The sequence below is a fragment of the Ambystoma mexicanum genome, chromosome 4p, assembly GCF_040938575.1.
Source record: "Ambystoma mexicanum isolate Mex_15411 chromosome 4p, UKY_AmexF1_1, whole genome shotgun sequence".
NCBI lineage: Eukaryota > Metazoa > Chordata > Amphibia > Caudata > Ambystomatidae > Ambystoma > Ambystoma mexicanum.
In genome coordinates this window covers 384,494,829-384,516,200 of record NC_090927.1, presented here as the reverse complement: position 1 = coordinate 384,516,200, position 21,372 = coordinate 384,494,829, and the positions used below count along the sequence as shown (strand labels likewise).

Sequence of the window (21,372 nt, the reverse complement as noted above, 5' to 3'; positions counted from 1 at the left end):
TTGGTGGCAAAGCATTGTGGCTGGGAATAACATTGATACTATTTGGAGGAAGTGGCAAGTCTTTGCTTCACCATGAAGAAGAGCTTTGTTGTTGTTGTTGGAACTTTAGTTAACAAAACTTTATCTTGACATTGAAACTTCAAGAACTGAATTGAGACTTGGCTACCTACGTGGATTTCCCTCTTTCTTTTGATGAACATTGAAGTTGAATACAACTTGAATCCTGGGTAAGGGAGTTGGGAAGGTTGCTAAAAGGTTATCAAGAAAGTGAATATCATTGTTGATGTGAATTGAATTGCCATATATTTTCTTTTGTATTTGATGTTTTGTGCGAGGGAATAGACATCTTGCGTTACAGTGTTTCCCTTTAGTTTTGTTAGGCAGGGAAATCATCAGAGTAGGGATAGTGAGGCATTTTGATATAATTTTGACTTTCATAAAATGGCATGTTTTGAACAATCAAACAGTTGTCTGCCTTGCATCATCGACCCTGCACAGTATATTCCAAAGGCTTTAGTTTTTTCCCTGGGAAAAGGACTCTAATTCTCCTGGTGTTTGAGAGTCATTTTCCTTAGCTTTCAATCATGATGTTTATTTTTCCACACTCTCGTGTTATTAGCAAGTCCAAGACCCTTCTCTGGTGGTCATTGGGCTTTTGTCTGCTGCTGCTATGAGGAAGATGTCCTCGGATGCTTGCTTCACCTGTATTGGAGTCCAAGTGTAACGCTCACCTGGCTCCCACGGAGGCGCTGGTCTGGTCTGGGTTGCTGTGGCCTCTTCAAGCGTGATGCGCAGAATTCGGACCACCGATTGAACAGGACCCCCAAATCTTGCTTGTCTGGCCTGTAGGAATATCCTTCTTATGGTTTGGAAGGATGATCCTGCTTCTGGTGCAGGGGCGCGCGTTCGTCCAGTTACTTCACTGGTTTCCAGAATGGCGCTGGCACATCCACTTGACTTTTCTGAGCGATACGCCGTAAGTATGAAGATGCAAAAGTTCAAGTGTGAGCCTCCTTTTATGTTGTTTTTTCTGTCCTTTATTTCAGGTGCAGAACAAAGGTGATGCGTTGAGGGGTTAAATTGCCGGTGGTAAAATCAGGTGAGTTAGTGATGAGGGCGACCCCTCTAAATGTCTTTATAATTTCCCAGTAATGTCTTTTGTCCTTTCCCCATAGGGGCCGGGGTGCGGTACCTGCCAAAGATGCGGCGCCGACCCGAGATATGGAATGGTTCACCAAGAAAAGCCGGTAAGTAATATGGCTGAAAATTCGGCTTTCCTCTTGTGTTCCCTTGCTCTCCTTTTGTCTCTTCTTCTCTCCCCTAGGTGCAGAGATGTGGCGACTGGTGCTGAGAGCCGCGATGGAGCCGGGCGGCGTCTCGGGAACAGGCGAGTGAAGCGCGGCACTGCAGCGAGCAACGCGGTTCTTTTAAATGGAAGTCTTCTTTCAGGAATGCTGGCGTGAAGATTCCGGATGCAGGTAAGAAGGTTGAATAAGTTCTTGGTTTTCACCTTTCTCTTCTCTTATTCCCTCACAGGTGTTCCAGGTTCGAGGCGGGCGTGGCTGGAGTCCAGGTGCAGGAGCAGACACGGTGAGCGTTCAGCTGCTGGGATGCAGAACAACGCGAAGCACGTGTGGCTGTCCGGGCGTGGCTTAAATAGCTTTCGAAGAAGTTCCAGGTGAGTATTCTTCCACAGCCCCACCCAAGTAACAAAATAGTTCCTTCAGAAAAATAGTCCCTCCTGAGCCTCATTTGGCTTGGTTCTTCATGCAGCATGGTCTGCATCAGGTGAGTGTGCAGCATGGTCTGCTTCAGGTAAGTGCACCAAACACTTCCCCTTATGAGCCTGGCGCCTATGGCGCCAGGACTGATGTCCAACATGAGCCTGGCGCCAACGGCGCCAGGACAGAGTCCAAAGAGCCCCTATAAAGGGCCGCTGGGCTTTTACCCGGGGACGTGATGCCTGCTCCCGGGGGTGCTGTGCCTGGCCTGGTGCTCCGGGGGTAGGCATCATGACACCAAGACCCTTCTCTGGTGGTCAGTGAGCTTATCTCTACCATTGCTATGAGGAAGATTAGTTTGGAAGTACGGCTGACGCATCTTAAGGCCAACAGCCGTACCACTGCTCACGTGCCGAGGGAGAATACCCTGAGACTGCCCTGCTTGCACCCTTGTGTCTCCTCTGGGTCTCTCATACCACCAGTTATATTCACTAGAGCTTTGGAACATCTCGGGGACTTCCTGGGACGGAGGTTCATCTCTCCAACTCTCCAGGTTCCTCTTCTCCTCTCTCAATGCACCATCGCGTCTTGGCGTGCAGCTCGGCTGAGCTCTGTTTCTCCTCTGTCTCTTGCCTGGGTCTGTTCCAGAGAGACCCCAGGATGACTCTCTCAGCTGATCGCCGGCGGCCTCCATCGTTCTCTTCCTCGGGTCAGCTGTCCAGGATCAAAACCGCTGCGCGGGACAGCCTCCGACTCTGCTGCTTCTCCCAGCTGGACTTGAAAAATTCTTTAGTCCATCGTCTCCTCTTATACATTGTTTCCAGTCCCGCCCTACAGATTGTCAAAGTACTTTGTTTCCTTTGACACCTTGATCTCCGTGCCTCCTCTGTGCCACCTTGTACCAGTACTAGCACAATCAGTAACCTTCATGTCTACTGCGCTCTTCTTTTTCCTGGTATTTCCTGATTTGGTTGTATCCCAAGTACTACAGTAATCCATTGGTCTATTCTCAAGGGAGAGGCTTGGAATGGAAGAGGGGGGTTAAGGAAGGTTGGGGGTGACGTTGTTAAACATGCTGTACCCTAGGTGACCATCCTATTTCCCAGAAGGGAAGCCCCTCCCCATGAGGTCCTCCCGCATTAAATCATCCCTAGGTGGACTATTGGATAGTGGTGGCACCTCTCTAGCTTCAAGGGAAACGGCTTCCCCCCTGGGGAGAAGTGAGGGTGAACCGGTGAATCGTCACAGTTGATCAATTTTAAATATTTACACCAAATATACCATATACCTACATCTATATCCACGAGTAACAATATTAAGGTGCCAGGCATGCTCCAGAAGGAGCCGATTTTCTTCAATTAGCATGGAAATGTTAGAGAGTGTATATATTCTGCAGGGGTGGGGTAAGAAACAAGGTGAGATAGCGCTAAAATCTAAACTATGGCTGCTGTGGATGAATCCATGCTTAGAGGAAAATCCAACAGTGGGACTACATTATTGTACTTAACATTGAGGGGGAGGGGGGGATGGGTGGGGCTGTCCCTGTGGGGAGGGCTGGCTAAAAGACTTGTTATACTGTCATGTGCAAAGTGAGATTTATGCAACCTCCTCTCCAAACAGAGGGCCAAAGGACGTTTAAGCCCATTGAGAAAATGACAGGAGGCAGCTAGGTGCAAACAATCAGGGGCAGTGGGGCTGAATAAGCTTACCTAAATGGGTGTAACGGAAAGGCGCGGGGGAAGTGAGGGCATAGGTTTCTCACCAGCACACATACTGTCAAAGGTATACTGCATGCAAGGGGCTCATATGATATGGGGTGGCAAGGGTCGCCAGCAAATGCTACGACTGTATGTTTATGAAGAAACTGGATTTACTATAGATAATATGCACATGTCTATGAATAAGCATTACTGTTATTGCGCAACTATAAAGGTTTAAAAAATTTACATTGTCCTCACCTTCACTGGGTCAGCTTCTTCGTTTACCAAGTTGATTTTACCTTTGATTTCCTCATATTTTTGCTCAGAACTCATTAACGACTGTTTCAATCCATGCATTTTTTCACTTGCCCGCTCCATTTCACTTCTAACCGATTCCATCTTGTTCTTGTTATCCTGGGCTTCTTCTTCCTGTTAACATTTAAAGTTTGAGAATTAGTTGTCACATATACACTACATAACCAATAGTAGACTTGTCATCATGATGATTTACTGCATTAGTTAGCAATAGTTAATTGAGTATTACTGTAAGAATAACTCGTCCTTGGTGCTTAAGTCACATTAAAGTTTGTCCCTTTCTGGGGAGGGTCAGGTGTGGCTTTTTGAAAGTTGGTTTTCCGAGTCATGGGGACCAAGAAAACTAAGCATCAGCTCAGCTTATTGTGCTTGGCGCCCATGACTGTGATTTGATGTCATGCATAGTATTATGGAACCAGGTGTGCAACAAGCCCCCAGTTTACCCATGTTTTCCCGGATTCAGAGGCTGAGGAAGCCGGACTCGCCAGGCTCACAAGGGTGGTGCGGCTGGACAAAAAAACCGACAAAAAAATAAAAATAAAAAACAAATTAAATAAAAAAAAAAAACGGTTCCGTGGGAGCAGAGCAATGCTCCTTGGCAAAAACTCGGTCAACAGCCAGAAGTGAAGCAGGCTTCAACCACAACATCTTGACAGGGTCGGCAACTGGCCAGTTAAATAAAACAAAGGGGTTCCCAAATGTCCATGAGGATGTAATGGATCACTCACTTTGAAAGGGCAAACTCCTCTAGTATGTCCACGGAGTTGCCAATTGTAATTTGAAAGAGGACACCAGGCTTCCCATAAATTGAGGCGTGCATGAAGTCAAGCTCTGGTGAGGAGTCCAAACCACTGATGTCCTGCAAAATAGAAGCCATCGCAGTTAGACCTTCATCTTGTCTTCACTATAAAATTCCACTAGGAAGTCCTCCACCTCTCCGGAGTTCAAGGGTTTCTGCCCATTTGAGACTTGGTTAGAACCTTCATAGACGAGTTGTCCCATTTATGAGGAAATATAGGTGCTGGAAGCTGGAGTACATTAAGGTGTCTGCTTGCGCCGGAGCAAAACCCATATAAGGCCGTGCCCTAGCTTTGGCGCCAGTAGGCTGAGCCCAATGGTAGGGAGTAGGCTCCAAGGGTAGGTCTGGAACAGAGGTGGAATGTGAGCGGTTGCTGCCTGAGGCGGTGCCACTGCCGGTTTCAGAAGGCAGAGTGGGCCCAGATTCAACAACTGGTGCCAAATCCAGAATGGCACTGCCAAAGACTTTAAACAGCCGACACCTGAATTCCACCCACGACCTCAAAGTGGAGGTACTAGTGAGGTATACTAGGTGTCAATTCCGCTGAGGTATCATCCTCCCTTGGGCAGTAGTGACTTTGCCTTTTTGAGGACGACAACAAGAAGTGACATTTGTAAGTGTCACTGGGGGGTAAGAAACACTTATCTCACCTGATTCTTGCCCATACAATCTCTCTCTAAAGAGCAAGGCTGCCCTTTGCATAACAGCGTTATCTTGTCCTAAGGCCCTGAAGTCTGTGACTTTGATGGAGTGTGCATGGAGGAAGGTAAAATGTTTTGCAGTAACGCTCTGAGCGAGCCCTGGAGAGTGCATGGTCTGATAGTAGTGTTACATGTGTCTATACTGCCTTGGGAAAACGCAAACCTTCTTGAGGTCGGAGACGGATACCTGCCTACCATAAATCCTTCAGGACTTGAAATTTGCTAAAGAGCTAGTAGTGTTCCGTGCGCAGAGTGAGTGTAAAAAAGAAACTGAGATCATGGGGTACAGTCGGCTATATATATACACCATGCTTGACGTCACATCTGGATTCAAGAGCGCAAACATCAGACAGCATTGCAGTACAACCCCTGTGGCTGAAACAGTTAAGAAACCAGACAGAGGCTTGAGAATACATATCTAATATGATGAATCTGTGGGTGGAAGGAATCCATTAAGGAGACACACATTTAAACTCCTACTCCGCCAAAGAGGGAGTCAAAGCATACCAGAGAAGTGATCGGCTGCTGCGATATGAGGTGCTACAAGTCCAGAGTGTGGAATAATAGATGTGGAGCACAAAGGGGCACTGATCAAGGGTACAACGGGAATGGGGTGGATGTAACTAAAGGAATAAGTACAGCAGGACCGGCCTTGCTCTACCAGCTCTGATAATGGACAATGGTGGCACAGATTGAAGCCTAGAACTTGGGATTTAAGCCAGAAGTGACTGTTGATGAGATTGCATTTAGTCTGTACTGCCCAGTGATGCAGCACTGGGGGTACATTGGACATATTGAACAAACCAGCAAGGTAGGTCCTGCATAATGACATTGAGCACGGCAGCTGGATTAGAACTCAGTGGCAAATATTGGCATCTCGTTTACCTATGCTGAAGGCGCAGGTTGCTCAGGAATAGGAAGCATGAATGCTAGATTGGTTGTGCCAAACTGAAGTGAGAAGAAAAAGATTCACTAGAGGATTTGCACCTTCCCTCGTTCCACTTCCATCCATAGGAACACTCAAGAATTTGAGTCTCTGCATGGTCACAAGGGGGCACAATACTCCGCTAGCCTAACCCCACTTCATAGACAACATTTGCTTAATGCCATGAACGCCATGACTCCTCACACTGACTGACTGCCCTGTACCAGACACGATACAGGTAAAAAAACTACAATGAATAGCTGTTCCACAAATATTCATGGCATTACTTCTGGGGCATAGAGTCAGAGTCAACAGGCTGCAAAGCCCCACCCAGAGGAAAAGTAAGAACCCCCGATACCATCTCCTAGCTACCTGGTAATTGGTGAAAGGCATACAACAGGTCAATCTCCAGTTTTTTTGTTAACGGGGACCTAGTGGTAATTATGAGTTACTCACCGTAGTGACTTATGTACTCTTAGTCCCCTTTCCTCCAAAGGCATGGGCATCCCTTTCAAGGGACAGGAGACGGAACCTTTTTCACCAGAAAAACCTTCCCCTTTAAATTTAGATGCGCGCAGGGCTACTGCCTGTTAGGGAGAGTTCTCTCTTTAGGCTGAATTTCCTAACCTAGTGAGTCCCCCCAGCAGCTTTGCTGGATTTCTGCAGTTGGTTTTTTTCTCCTGCCAAGAGTGAGACTCTTTTTCTCCCACTCTTGGACATGATTTATGGTGTTCCTTTGACTGTCAATGTGTTTTATGGGCTATGGGGTCCTTTACTCCATAGGGTCTTATGTGGTTTTTTCTATGTGTGTTACACAGCACCCTCCGTGCAGTAACACAGGGGTGTCACAGTGACGCCCCACCATAGACTCCATACCCTGGGACTGACTACTGTCTCCCAGGGCATGTAAAGTCACCATTGGCTTTACTAGTCCCAAATTATTAACAGAAACCGGTACAAACCATCATATTGTGGACGTACTGGCCGGGGTAATTCGATTGCCCCGGAGTCTGTTAGTCGAGGGGGCACATCTCCGTCCCCCCTGATTGAGTTCTGGCTGGTGGCAGTGGATACTACTCTTTATATTCGACCGCAAATATATCCCTATGGGATTTTCCCATTGTTCGAGGCTACCAACTTTAATTATTTAATTCTCATAGCCTCAAACATACCGCCGGTTTATTTATTTAATATTAATTCGCCGGTTGGTATTTTTTGCCAGGACTCGAATCTAAAATGGCGTTGGTGTTCTCTTCTGTGACTCCAACCCAAGTCGAGCCCTTTGTTCCACTTTTTGGCGGGCTTCTCCACAGAAGCCTCCAAAAGTGGTGCCACTCTGTCTGGGTACCACAGGGGGTATGGGAGGGGGTTTAGGCACCCTGGACTGAGTTACCTTGGTAACTCAAGTCGCACTCTTGTGTGATTGGCCCAAGTGGTGAGCCGGCCGGCTCACCACTTAGCATGTTTGATTGACAGCTAGGCTGAGTGAATGGGGGTATGCTGCATAAAAGCAGGGCTTTGGGGACTGGAACTTCAGAAGTCGCCACAGGACCGGAGAATCCGACTAGGGAGAAGCTGAGCCGACCTACCACGACGACACCACCGGTGGAGCCCTGCAGAACCGACTCACCACTTCCCGACGACAGAGAATATCTCCCAGCTGGAGAGGCTTCTTCCCCTGACTGGTGGGCACAACCAGTTTACCTTCCTTTCTTCACACCCCAGACCGGTTTGTGGTCGAACTGCCCGTGCCAAGCACCCCGGCGGCCGGATAGCCACTTACCACTGAACCGCGAATCCACGGACCGCTCCTTGTACCTGAGAAACTCTGTGGCTGGTTTCTTCCCTGGCAGTGCAACGGACTCCTGTCTTCCTCCCTGAAGAGCTCCTCTCTTCCCCCGGACGAAGCACCAACTTGCATCTGCTGCCAGGAACAACTGCCCCCGCTGGAGTATTCTCACCACTTTAAGGTACCGTGTCCGCCAGGCCTCCCTTTCTAAAGATTGCTACAAGGTAATAATAACCCCTTAACCTTCTGGACTGGGCTGGCCGCCTGGACCCTCTAACTGGTCCCTTTCTTTGGTCTAACTCCTTTTTGAACCGTTACAAGACTTTTGTGCACTGCACCGGTGTGACCTTGGACACGTTTCGTTTTGATCCTCTTAAAGAGGATCCGGCCTACTGACTCTGAATTCACGGTGTTGCTTTGCCTTCCTCTCTTGTTGTGTTCGTGAAAAAGTGTTGGGATCTGTTTCAATTTATTCTCCGCTTTTCTCTCCCTTTTTAAAAACAAATCATTAGAGTGCCATCTACGTTAAGCACTCACCGCTGTCTGAAAATAAGTGGGGCTTTACTTAAGACTTGTCTAACATTCTTTTAAGGGAGTGTATATCTTTTAGTGACCGTGTTTTTGAATTGCTTACTATTAGTGGCTGTGTGTTTTTCTAGATGTGGTTTTAAATAAATAATTTTCTCTCTTTTACACCAAGCCCTGGTCAGTGTTTACTTGTTCTATTGTGTTCTCTTGACCTATTGTGAATACTCTGTATACTGCCTAACTCTTCTTGAGGGAAGTCTGACTGCTCAGCCACAGCTACCAAGTGAATCTGTGTGGTACAGACTGCTACCAAGTGGGTTTACTGCCAAACACCTGTAGTCCTAAATCATTTGCATGGGTCCCAGAGGGAACTGCACAGATTTCTGCCTAACACTGCCCTGGGAGCATGCGCTACAATGACCCGGCCCACAAGCGCCACTCTGCAGTCCCCATTGACGCGTCGACAATATTTAACATTGCCTAATTGCCATTATTATTAGGCGGGAGGATGGTGGGACGTATGGAGGAAAGGGGACTAACTGGTGAGTAACTCATAATTACTCTTACATCCCGTCCTCTTTCCTCCATACTGCATGGGCGATTACAACTGAATGTAGCCCCTGGATGGAGAGGAGACCCTCCTTAAGCAAATAAGATCCTTAGAACTGCCTGACCAAAGGCCGCGTCCGATTTAGAGCCGACATCCAAACAGTAGTGCTTACACAAAGCTGAAAGGGTGGCCAAAGTAGCCGCCCTGCTTATGATTTGCCACGGAACCTGCTGCTGGAAGGCGATGGCCGTGGCCTTGACTCTGATCGCGTGAGCATGCATGTTGGCTGGCAGTGGCTTGTGTTGGCCCCCCCCCCACATAGGCCTCCTTGATGGCTGCAACCGTCCATCGTGTAATAGATGCCTTGGATGCCCGATATCCGGGTCTAGAATCCCCAAAGGGTACAAAAAGTGCATCCGACATGTGGAAGCCCTTGGTCCTGTCCAGATAGAATTTCAGAGCGCGTCTGACATCCAGACAGTGCAAGACTCTTTGAGCCTCGTCCTTGGGGTCGGCGAAGAACGTAGGTAAGACCATTTCCTCGTTTAGGTGAAAAGCAGAGGGTACATTAGGTAGGAATGCTAGGTGAGTCTGCTGGACCACCTTATTCCTTGCAAAGAACCTGTCTTCGGAGGCAGAAGAGGAGGCAGGAGATATTGACCGAGTGGCTGGGGGCTGCTAGGGCCGGAGCGCACTCTGTCTAGGTAGCAGGAGAAACCTGGCCTGAGGGATAAAGCTGATGGATAAACCGTAGGCCACGTACCTGGTTGCCACCAGTCCCACCATGAAACTCGTTCACCCGCCTGCTCTGTTCTTAGGAGTGGCATCGGACGAGCGGCCATGTTTTCTGGTGTGGCAGCCATTTTGTCGAGCCGCGTGCCAAAGTCATGGTGCCTGGCTCCCTGGGCCGGGCCTCCTCCAGGACTCTTGGTTGTGGAGCATGACGCCTACCGAGCACCTGAGGTCTGGGCCTGGAAGGAGTTTCGCCCTTGGCATTGTCGCTGGTAGTGCTGCATGCAGGCGCCCCCTCTGACATTGAGCCGGTACTAGTGCATTGCCCCTCGGGTGTACACCCGATAAAAGAACCTTGCGGTCCCTCAGCACTGATTCCGGAAGGATCTGACGACCCCTCGGCCGTGAGGCTAGTAGCTGGACTAGCCTTGTGCGTGTGCTGGTAGTAGAACCCGAGAGGTTCCTCCCGATTGGGCGCTTCCTCGGGAAGGAGTTGCTGTTAGGCAGAATCCTGTGCAGTTCCCTTAGGGAGCACTAGAGAAGATTATGACTATAGGTATATGCAATAAATCCCCTTTGGTATCAGTCTGTACCACAAATATTTAGTTGGTAGCTGCGGCTAAGCATTCAGACTTATCTCAAGAGGGAGATGAGCAGTATTCAGGGTTTACACATTAGGACTACAACACTATGGAATAAGGAAACACGGACCAAGCTTTGTATCAAAAATATATATATTTATTTTACACACTCTGATGTTCACACACAAATCACTATTATAAAAGCAAGTTAAATCAGTAAAGAAAAGTATACACAACTCACTATTTAAATTGTAGACAAGTTTGAGCAAGAGTGAAAACTGAGCAAAATGGCACAGTGAAAACCAAGCAAAAATGGCACTCTAACAATTTCTCAAAAGGGAGGGAAAGGACAAGTTATACAGAGTTATACTCTTTAACACACCAGCAACACTTCCCAAGAAGATTGTGAACAAGTTAGGCAAGGGAGCACTTTAGCATGTGCAATACGGAGGTGAAAATCGAGCAGAATGGCACTTCACAAGTTTAAAAAGAGGGAAGGAAAAGGTGGTTATAAGAGTTAGGTGCACCAACACATTTCTCGGTGAGAAGCAATCTAGAGAAGGCAGTTGTAGCAGATTTAGCCAGAGTCATTAGGCCTGTGCCAGAGTCAGTGGTACAGGGCAAAGTGCCCAGGAGCAAAATGTTCGAGTAGCTGCAGTCAAGTCTTTGTTTAACGATTCGAAAAGACGGTTGCAGAAGGTGAAAGACAATGTTAGATGATAGGGGCGACCAAGCCAGAAAGTAAATAAAGGATTTAAAACACTTTTAGCAGTACCCAACGAAAAGGGAGGCCTGGCGGAACAATGTACCTTAAAAGTGGAAGAGGCTCCTGCGGTGGCGGTAGTTCCTGGCAGTTCCTGCAGTTCGGGAGATCCAGCAGAGGAAGAGAGGCTCTCGTCGTGGAAGAAGGGGTCGAGTTACTGCACTGCCCAGGGATGTAACCAGCCGCGGTGCTGCCAAACGGATAAAAGGTACGCTCCTTTAAATCGCGGTCGTGGTGGACGGGTGCCTGGCTATCCGGTCTCCTAGTGCTTGGCACTGGCTATTCGACCAAGGCAGGTCCTGGAAGGTAATTGGCGAACTGGTTGGTGTTAGGCAGAATCCTGTGCAGTGCCCTTAGGGACCACTAGACACAATTAAGACTACAAGTGGTAATATAAGTTCACCTTTGGTACAAGCCTTTACTACTATGTGTTAGGGAGAATTCTCCTTCTAGGGCTAATTTCCCTCACCTGGTGAGTCCCCGAGCAGCTTTGCTGGATTTCTGGAGTTATTTTTTTCACCTAGTAAGAGTGGACACCTTTTGTCCACTCTTACATGTGTTTTGCCATGTGCGTTTCTACTATTTGTGTGATCTTGGGCTCTGGAGCACACCACTCCAGGACCCCCTTCTTTGTTGTGCGTTACACAGCACCTTCAGTGCAGTAACACAGGGTTGTTTTTTAGGCTTCCCTCGACTCCATTTCTGAGGCGACTACCGTCCCCCAGAAAAGGGTGAAGTTACCATTAACTTTACGTAGTCAATCTACCACAGATCCAGTACACCCCATCTTCCATGGAGCACTGGGAAGGGTTAATTTGTATCCCTTTTTATCTGTACCTCCTAGAGCATTGTTTCGCTCTTTTAACATTTAGACTTGGCTGGTGGCAGTGTTATCTACCCTAACTTTTCTACCGCGATTATATTAGATAAACGTGGTACTGTTCTTGGCTATTATATTAGCCTCGAACATAAACCCGCTTGACCAAATCGTCTTTCTTTTGGCTCCGGTTGGGTTTATTCGCCATTTCTTTTTGTTAAAGTCCTTCTTGTGTTTTACTTTGCGCAGCAAACTAGGTTCGCCTTCTTTGTTCACTGTCTTTTGGCGGGCTTCTGCAGAGAAGCCCTCCTCAAGGCGCCTGGGTGTGTAGGTGGGCTGAATGTGAGGGAGGGGCGTAGTCACCCTCTGCACAGGGTATCGTAGGAAACCTAAGTCGCACTTTGCCATGATTGGCTGAGGTGGTTGTCCAGGCCGCTGCCCCCCTGCTGTGTGATTGACAGCCAGGCTGTGTGAATGGGGGTTTTGCGCATAAAAGGCAGGTCTCTTGGGCTAGAAGTCAGAGTCGCCACTGGAACTACAAGGAACCGAAGAGAAGCGGAGAGAACGATGGCTGCTGCAACTACCCCGTCCCGGTGAAGGTCTACTGCAGTCCTGAGCTATCTACCCTTCAACGACTAAGAGAAGATCCAGTCCGGAGTCTTCTTCCCCTGAGCCTGGTGGGGATAACCAGCTCATCATCTTCAGCCAGAGGTCGCCTTTGTGGTCGAAATCGCTACACACTGCTGTAGTGGTCCGGATAGCCACCTGAAGAGCCTCTCCTGTTTTTAAGGAGCACACCTTTTTTATTCGTTGTCGCTGCTGCCGGCTTCATCCCTGTGTGGTGCAGACCCCCTTCAGACGTCTTCCTTCACAACAAAGCTCCAGGTATTGTGGGTCTGTGGGAAACCAACAGGAACAACTGCCAGGGCACCAGCTGCACCATTGAAATGAGGTACTGTGTTCTACTTGAGGAAACTGGGTGAATCCCTTTTCTTCATCTTCAAGGCTTGCCCTTGTCTTCCTTCCTCCTTATAACTTTTGCTTCCAAACATTGACAATATCGAAAGTACTCTTGGCTAAGTTGAATCGTGAACTGTCTGACTGTGTGATCTTTGGCAACAGGTCTCTGGTGTCACTTGACCTTGGCTCCGGCACTTTGACTTTTGAACTCCTGTCTCCGAGTGTTTCTCGATTTTGTCTGCCTAACCAAAATATTGCCTGTGATTTTTGCCCCCAACTCCCTCTGGGTATCTCAGGTGCTAGGTGTGTTTTTGCCCCGGAAGCATTTCATGTCACGGATACGGATTTAGTTAGTAGACCGAACTGTCAAAAAGTGATCGCAATCGTATTCGCGGTAACATGTTTTGTTCGTAACACCGGTTCATTCAAACACAGGATACTTATCTTGAGACTTACTGTACAAAGTGAATTGGTTAGTTGTAGTATATTTAACGTGTGGTTTTTTACTTAAGTTTAATAGAAATGTGTTTATAACTGATGGTATAAAAATAAATGTACTTCTATTTTTTACCTGAAACCTTGGGTCAGTGTTTGCTTGAGTCACAGTAATTGTGGTCCTTTTGTTTAATCTCGCAGTAGCGGAGCAGCCAGGCTTATCTCAAGGGTATATGAGCAGTAGCAGAGATTATACAAAGAGACCATGTTAGGCAGAAACCTGTGGAGTTCCCTCAGGGACCACTGCAAACAGTTTAAGACCACAGGAGTAAGCAGTAAACCCAATTGGTAGCAGTCTGCATCACCCAGATTTACCTGGTGGCTGTGGCTGAGCAGTCAGACTTCTCTCAAGAAGAGTTAGGCAGTATATAGAGTATACACAATAGGGCCAAAAATACAGTAGAACAAGCAAACACTGACCAGAGCATTGGTATACAAGTATATAATTATTTATTTAAAAACACACTTCTGAAAATACACTGGCACTAATATATCAAGCAAGTTCAAACACAGTCACTATAAGTATATACACCTCCCTAGTTAATTATTTGACAAGTCTAGGTTAAGACCCCACTTATTAGCAAAGCAGAGGTGAGCGCATAACCGTAGATGGCACTCCAATAATTTGTTTAAAAGGGAGAGAAAAGACAGAGTATGGAAATAACACAGTACCAACACTTAAGAAACCACAGCAAGTCAAGAAAGGCAGGGTCTACTGTAGAGCCAAAAGTTCATAGGCCAGGCCCACTCATGGAGAGAGCAAGGCGGAATGTGCCCAAGATCACACAGTGGAAATGCACTCAAAGTCTTTGCAGAAAAGTAAAAAAGAGGTTGGATCAGTTCAGAAAGGGAAAGTTAGCAGGTCTGAGGTCACCCCAGTTGGAAGGTCAAGGATTTACGGGACACCTTGGACAATCCGTTGCAAGGGAGACCAGGCGGGACACAGTAGCTGAAATGGTGAGAAAGCTCCAGCGGGGGCAGTTCTTCCTGGCAGCGGGTGCAAGTCGTGGCTTCGACCAGAGGAAGAGATTATCTCGACGAGGAAGAAAGCTGGAGGTCGTTGCACTGCCAGGGAAGAAACCAGCTGCGGAGTTCCCAATTAAAAGGTACGACCCTTTTATTCGCGGTAGTGGTGAAGCGTGGCTATCCGGCCGCCGGGGTGCTTGGCACGGACGATTCGACCACGAGACGTCCAGGAAGGGCGAAAAAGGTGAACTGGTTGGTCCCACCAGCTCAAAGGGAAGAAGACTCTCCTGGAAGAAGATCTCCTCTGTCGTCGGGGAAGTGGTGAGTTTGTACAGCAGGGCTCCACAGGTGGTGTCGTCGTTGTAGATGGCTCAGCTTCTCCCCTCTTCGGATTCTTTAGGTCCTGTGGCGACTTCTGAAGTTCCAGTCCCCAAAGCCCTGCTTTTATGCAGAAAAAACCCCATTCAACAGCCTGTCACTCAAACATGCTAAGTGGTGAGCCGGGCGGCTCACCACTGGGCCAATCACACAAGAGTGCGATTTGAGTTGCCAAGGCAACTCAGTCCAGGGTGCCTAATCCCCCTCCCAAACATCCTGTAGACCCCAGACAGAGTGGCACCATATGGAGGGCTTCTGTGCAGAAGCCCGCCAAAAAGTGGAACAAAGGGCTCGACTTGGGTTAGAGTTTCAGAGGCGAACACAAACGCCATTTTAAAACCGAGTCCTGGCAAAAAGACCCAACCGGGGAATAAATATTAAATAAATAACCCGGCGGTATCTTTAACATTGCACCAAAAAGTGGTGCGTTTAAAATCAATAGGAAAATCCCATAAGAAATATCCCGGTGGAATATTTTGCGTGGTATCCACTGCCACCAGCCAGAAACTCGACAAGGGGGGACTGGACAGTGCCCCCTTGGAAAACAGACACAGGGGCAATCGAAATTACCCCTACTAGTACTTCCACAATATGATGGTTTGTACTGGTTCTGTTCACAATTTGAGACTAGTAAAGTCAATGGTGACTTTACATGCCCTGGGAGATAGTAGTCAGTCCAAGGGTATGGAGTCTATGTTTGGGGGTCACTATGACGCCCTTGTGTTACTGCACTGAGGGTGCTGTGTAACACACATACCAAAAACACATGAAGCCCTATGGAGTAAAATACCCCATAGCCCATAAAACACATTCACAGTCAAAGGACATACTCAAATCATGCCTAAGAGTGGGAGAAAAAGAGTCTCACTCTTAGCAGGAGAAAAAAATAAATGCCAAAAATCCAGCAAAGCTGCTGGGGGACTCACTAGGTTTGGGAAATTAGCCTTAACAGAGAATTCTCCCTAACAGACCACAATTACTGTGACTCAAGCAAACACTGACTCAAGGTTTCAGGTAAGAAAATATAAGTACATTTATTTTTAAACCATTTGTTATAAACACAACACTTCTATTAATTCAAAACCACACGTAAAATACACTACAACCAACCAATTCACTTTGTACAGAATAACTCAAGGTAAGTACCCTATGTTTTAACGGACCGGTGTTGTGAAACAAAAGATGTTACTTGGAATACACATGCGATCACTTTTTGACAGTCATGACAGTTCGGTCTTACGAAAGATATGCATATCCGCGGCAGGAAATGTTACCGGGGCAAAAACACACTTAGCACCTGAGTTAACCAGAGAGAGTTGGGGGCAAAAATCATAGGCAATACTTCTGTCAGGGCAGATAGAATCAGAGAACACAAGTTGACAGAAATTCAAGAGTCAATAAGCCGGATCCAGTGTCAAGTGGAACCGGTTTCCTATTGTCAAGGATCACACAGTCGGACAGTTCAAGATTAAACGTTGCCAGGAGTACTTCGATATTGTCAACAGAGGAAGCAAATGTTATAAGAAGGAGGGAAGATAAGGACAAGCCTTGGAGGAGGAGAAAAGGGATTCACCCTAGCTCCTCAAAGCAGACACAGTACCTTACTCAAGAAAGACACTGGTGCCACGGCAGTTGTTCCTGGTAGTTTCCTGCAGACCCACGGTTCCTGGAGCTTCGGCAAGAAGGACATCTGAAGGGGTCTGCCCTACGCAGGGATGAAGCCAGCAGCTGCGACAGTGAATAAAAGGTGCGCTCCTTAAAAACAGGAGAGGCTCTTCAGATGGCTATCCGGACCACCACAGCAGTGTGCAGCGATTTTGACCAAGCAAGAGGATCCTCCGGCTGTGGAAGATGAGCTGGTTATCCCCACCAGGCTCAAGGGAAGAAGACTCCGGACTGGATCTTCTCTTAGTCATCGAAGGGTAGATAGCTCTGGACTGCAGCAGGGCTTCACTGGGACGGGATAGTTGCAGCAGCCGTCTTCTTCTCTGCTTCTCTTCGGTTCCTTGTAGTTCCAGTGGTGACTCTGACTTCCAGCCCAAGAGACCTGCCTTTTATGCGCAAAACCCCCATTTACACAGCCTGGCTGGCAATCTTCCAGCAGGGGGGTTGTCCAGCCTGGACAACCACCTCAGCCAATCATGGCAAAGTGCGACTTGGGTTTCCTAGGATACCCTGTGCAGGGGGTGACTACACCCCTCCCTCACATTCAGCCCACCTAGACACCCAGACGCCTGGTGGAGAGCTTCTGAGCAGAAGCCCGCCAAAAGACGGTGAACAAAGAAGGCAAACCTAGTTATCCGCGCAAAGTAAAACACAAGAAGGACTTTAACAAAAAGAAATGGCGAATAAACCCAACCGGAGACGAAAGAAAGAGTATTTGGTGAAGCGGGTTTATGTTCGAGGCTAATATAATAGCCAAAAACAATACCACGTTTATCTAATGTAATCGTGGTAGAAAAGTTAGGGTAGATACCACTGCCACCAGCCAAGTCTAAATGTTAAAAGAGCGAAGCAATGCTCTAGGAGGTATAGAAAAAAAGGGATACGAATTAACCCTTTTCAGTACTCCATGGAAGATGGGGTGTACTGGATCTGTGGTAGATTGACCAAGTAAACTTTACCCTTTTCTGGGGGACTGTAGTCAGCCTCAGAAATGGAGTCAGGGGGAAGTCCAAAGACAACCCTGTGCCACGGCACTGAAGGTGCTGTGTGACACACAAAATAAGGGGGCTACTGAAGTGGTGTACTTCAGAGTCCACAATCACAAAAACAGAGAAATACACCTGGCAAAACACAGGTAAGAGTGGGGGAAAAGCTCACACTCAAACCAAGTGGAAAAAAATAAACTCCAGAAGTCCAGCAAAGCTGCTGGGGGACTCACTAGGTGAGGGAAATTGGCCATAAATGAGAATTCTCCCTAAGAGGGTGGATATGCGAGAGAGCATCACCTGGGTGGAAGAGACTTGGGGAGAGGATGTCCTTGGGTGAGGCATGGTATCCCCCATTCCCTTTTCACAATGAACCGCAGTCCCAGCAGCCGTTACAGGTTACTGCCACCCCCTTCCCTTCAATTCAAAATGACCCTTGGAAATGTCAATGTTATAAGGGGACGAGGAAGAGATGATATGAGGATTCGGTCAAAATGACTGAATACAAATGACATACACTACCAAATTACCGGAAATAGATACTACTAAATGTCCTACTGATTAAATGTTCGCAGGACATTTTGTAGTATCTATTTGGTGGTGTAGGTCATTTTGGTTTTTTTTTGGGTCGGAACAGCTGCAGGCTATCCCCCGCAACACCACGCTCACTATACTATACTGCAGCTGACCCAAAAAAAAACAATACAAAAAAATAAAGCACCCTGCTGCACCGGTTACCAATCAAGGAAGTGAAAGGGAACTGGTGTTGCAGGTACCTGCAAGACAGAAGGAAAGGTAAGTAGGGGGTGCAGGTGTGGGCGGTGGGTGGGGGTTTCTATGGATTTGGGGTTGATTTACCTTGTATGACCGAATGGGAAACATACAAACAATTTTGCATTATGTACATTTCTCAATCAGTAAGTTTCGTTGCAAACTTTTCAGTTGCGGTAAAACCCCAAATCTGATATAATATATGGTATTTCTTTTTTTATGTGTTTTATTTGAAGTTTTACAAAAAACAATTAAACAAATATAGTCTTGTTCATGGTTTTGTCATTTGTTTGGTTCTCATTCACGTCTCCCCTCCAGTACCTTCCCTAACCCCAACTTTAAAACAATAACTGTATCACAAGGTCATTTTTCTCAGAGCTGCAAGTTCCCGGGTCAAGGAGTCTTTAAGTATGATGTGTGTTAGTAGTCTTTGAGCATTTTATCTCTCTTGGTTGTCTCGTACTTGTTTTTCGATCGGGTAATATGTTTCAAGGGGGTTTGTCTGGTGAAGTGAACAATCCTTGTACCAGTGCATTCCATTATGTAATGTCTGTGGAGCTTTCTTTCCTTCCCCATCTAAGTGCTTCGTACCAGACAGGTTTCTGCTATAATCCACCTTTTCAAATTTTTCCACCACTCTTCCACGCTCACCCCGTCTCTGGCTTTCCACTTCATTGCTTTTCGCCGTTTGGCCAGTGCCCACGACAGGTCTATCAACTTTTTCATTGCCCTGTTTTTGTTCAGATATTTGTATCGGCCTAGGAAGCAAGCTTCGATTGTCCAGTCCTGGCCTTTCATCCTGTCCACACGCAGGCGTTGTTCTATTTCTTGCCAGTACATTTGGATTGTTGGGCAGCAGCAGAACATGTAGCCTATGTCTGTGTTTCCTTCTCCACATTTTGTACAGGTTTTGTATGTTTGCTCTGGGGAAGCGTGATATTCTTCCTGGGGTCAGATATGCTCTGTGGAATACATCAAATTGTAGTTGTTTCAGCCTGGCATTTCTGGATATTGTAAGCGATATTCAATCAACACTACAGCTAAGTCAATGCCTAGTCTGGGATGCTGAGGAAAACCCTTATTGGTGTATTTTTATGTCCAGTTCAGTACTCTGGATGACAACCCTTGTATCAAACCCCACTCTTAGAATCCCCCTTACCCTACTGAGCCAAGAAGTAGGTTTGTTTTGCAAATTTAAAAGGTTTATTTGGACAATTCAACAATATATATCTATCACACTTTATAAATAAATTGATAACCGATATCACACTTCAGAATATGACCATGATCAACAATGGATAATGTTACAGGGGTGCACTGATTTGGATACTTAGGAGTAGTGTAGAGAATGAGGTAGCTGAAAATGCTTGATGGTTTCAAGGAAATGCAAGGGGGAATAAAATGCAATACAGAAATAACTTATGATTTTAGCAAAAGGTAATATGATCACTTTTTCTTTTGACAATTCACTCCCCCCCTATGCAATACAAGAAATGGAAGCAGAGCACACAGTCTTCAAGAATCCCAACAAATCACACTTTATAATGCAATACACAGTTCCAGTTCCCTCAGCAAGCTTAGAGAAAACAGGGATGAGTTTTAAACACAGGCAAATTACTTTAATGTGGTTTGCAAGGAAGTGAAAAGGTGCTAAAATTGCTTTTAATTCCCTCTAGAGGTTCAGGGTGAGTGAGAGATGCTTGTTGGTATTAGTTCAGGCTCATTTTAGCAATGCTCTATGAGTTATTACCAGGTTGCAAACAGATTTTAACAAAGGAAAGAATGGAGCTGCTATTTTGACAAGTGGAGAAATTGAGCCAAATCGCAAATCGCTGTAAATTTTGCGAGTGCGTGAATCGCGATTGCGGTAAGAGTATAAGGAGTAGGAAGTCGGTTAAATTTCGTTCCTAGCCCAAACGGTTCAAGAGATACGGATGATTTAATAAAGGTAGATTTTCGGATTTAAAGTAAAACTCAAAATGACAGGTGACAGTTGTGCAGCTTTAAAAATGACAGATGACACGATTTCTAGGAGGCAGTTCTACTTAGGTTAAAATAGTTTGGATTAGATTATTTTAACTAAGAGATTGGGTTCTGCACAGTTCTGGCGGTACTCACAATATATTTTGGGCAGGAATGGGCTTTGCCACGGATCTGGTCAGGTTTTGGACTGGACTCCGGTTCTGGTCTCGGCACTTCACAGCGATCTGGGTCAGCTCTCTGGATACAGCGGCCTGTGGTTCTCTGGATCTCTGGTCTGCTTCCGGTCCCGATCAAGTGGATTCTGGATGTAACACTGCTTTTTGGGTACTGGCAAAAGTTCTTGGCACAGAATTCAGACAGCTCGCCCGGCTGTGGAATAGTTTGCAGATGATTTTAAGGATGCTGAGGCCTGCTGAGAAGAGTTCTCAGTTTGTGGGTTTAGGCCCTTGCTTTAAGTTCTGAAGTAAAGTTCTGGTCTTTGGAGATTGATGGATGTGAAGTCTGGAGTCTCCCGGCAGAGCGTCCCGCAGAAAATGGAATTGAATGTCCCTACCTGTCCCAGCAGTCTCTTTTTATGTGTTTTGGAAGTGGGTGTGTGCGTGGCCTAACTGAGCCTGCCCCTCTCTACTTGTCATTGGCCCAATTCTCCCCTCTCCCATGATTGGGGAATTGGGTTGTGAGTCAGAGTGATGAGGTCTGTTTATGGGTCAGAGGATCCTCCCCAGGTCAATTTGCCCACAAATCTATACCTGATCCAAATACATATTTCCCAGGTACACAGTTGTTTGACATCACATACACACATCATATATTACTAATGATAGTCCCTGTCCCGACTCTGGCGTTTCTAGGAGCTTACATTAAAAAATGGCAACTTATTTTCGATTTTAGTGGGTTTTGCAATATGGGATTTTCATCAAAAATTATACAAAGGTACATTTCCCTTCCACATATATCCCAGTAACTTTCCATGTCTCTAGCTTAAACACATTGTCTACAATATTCGTAATTAGCGGGGTTTTGCCCCAGAACATGGTACAAATTGGAGTTTGGACTCAAATCGTGAGGGCATTTTTCAAACTAAGAGACTCTCAAAGTTGTACATTCCTGTCATTTGGTTACAATGAGTTATCACTGTTTCTATAAAATATATATTTGTTGCAATTCAACTCCCCAAAGTGTTTGGGTCTGCCTCCAGAAGTCTGGGTGGGTCAGTGATCACATCTCTCTCCTCGCTGGCAGAGGGC

The 21,372-nt window shown here is 46.6% G+C and overlaps 1 protein-coding gene across 2 annotated transcripts in view; it reads right to left on the bottom strand.

Moving 5' to 3' along the window:
- The window catches only part of SMC6 (structural maintenance of chromosomes 6), a 2,412,589-nt gene that overhangs the window by 788,687 nt on the left and 1,602,530 nt on the right, over positions 1-21,372 (bottom strand). For both annotated transcript variants that reach the window (XM_069605927.1, XM_069605928.1), the window contains one exon: positions 3,680-3,850. In XM_069605927.1, coding sequence (XP_069462028.1) covers positions 3,680-3,850 — 171 coding nt within the window. The remainder of the gene's footprint in view (positions 1-3,679; positions 3,851-21,372) is intronic.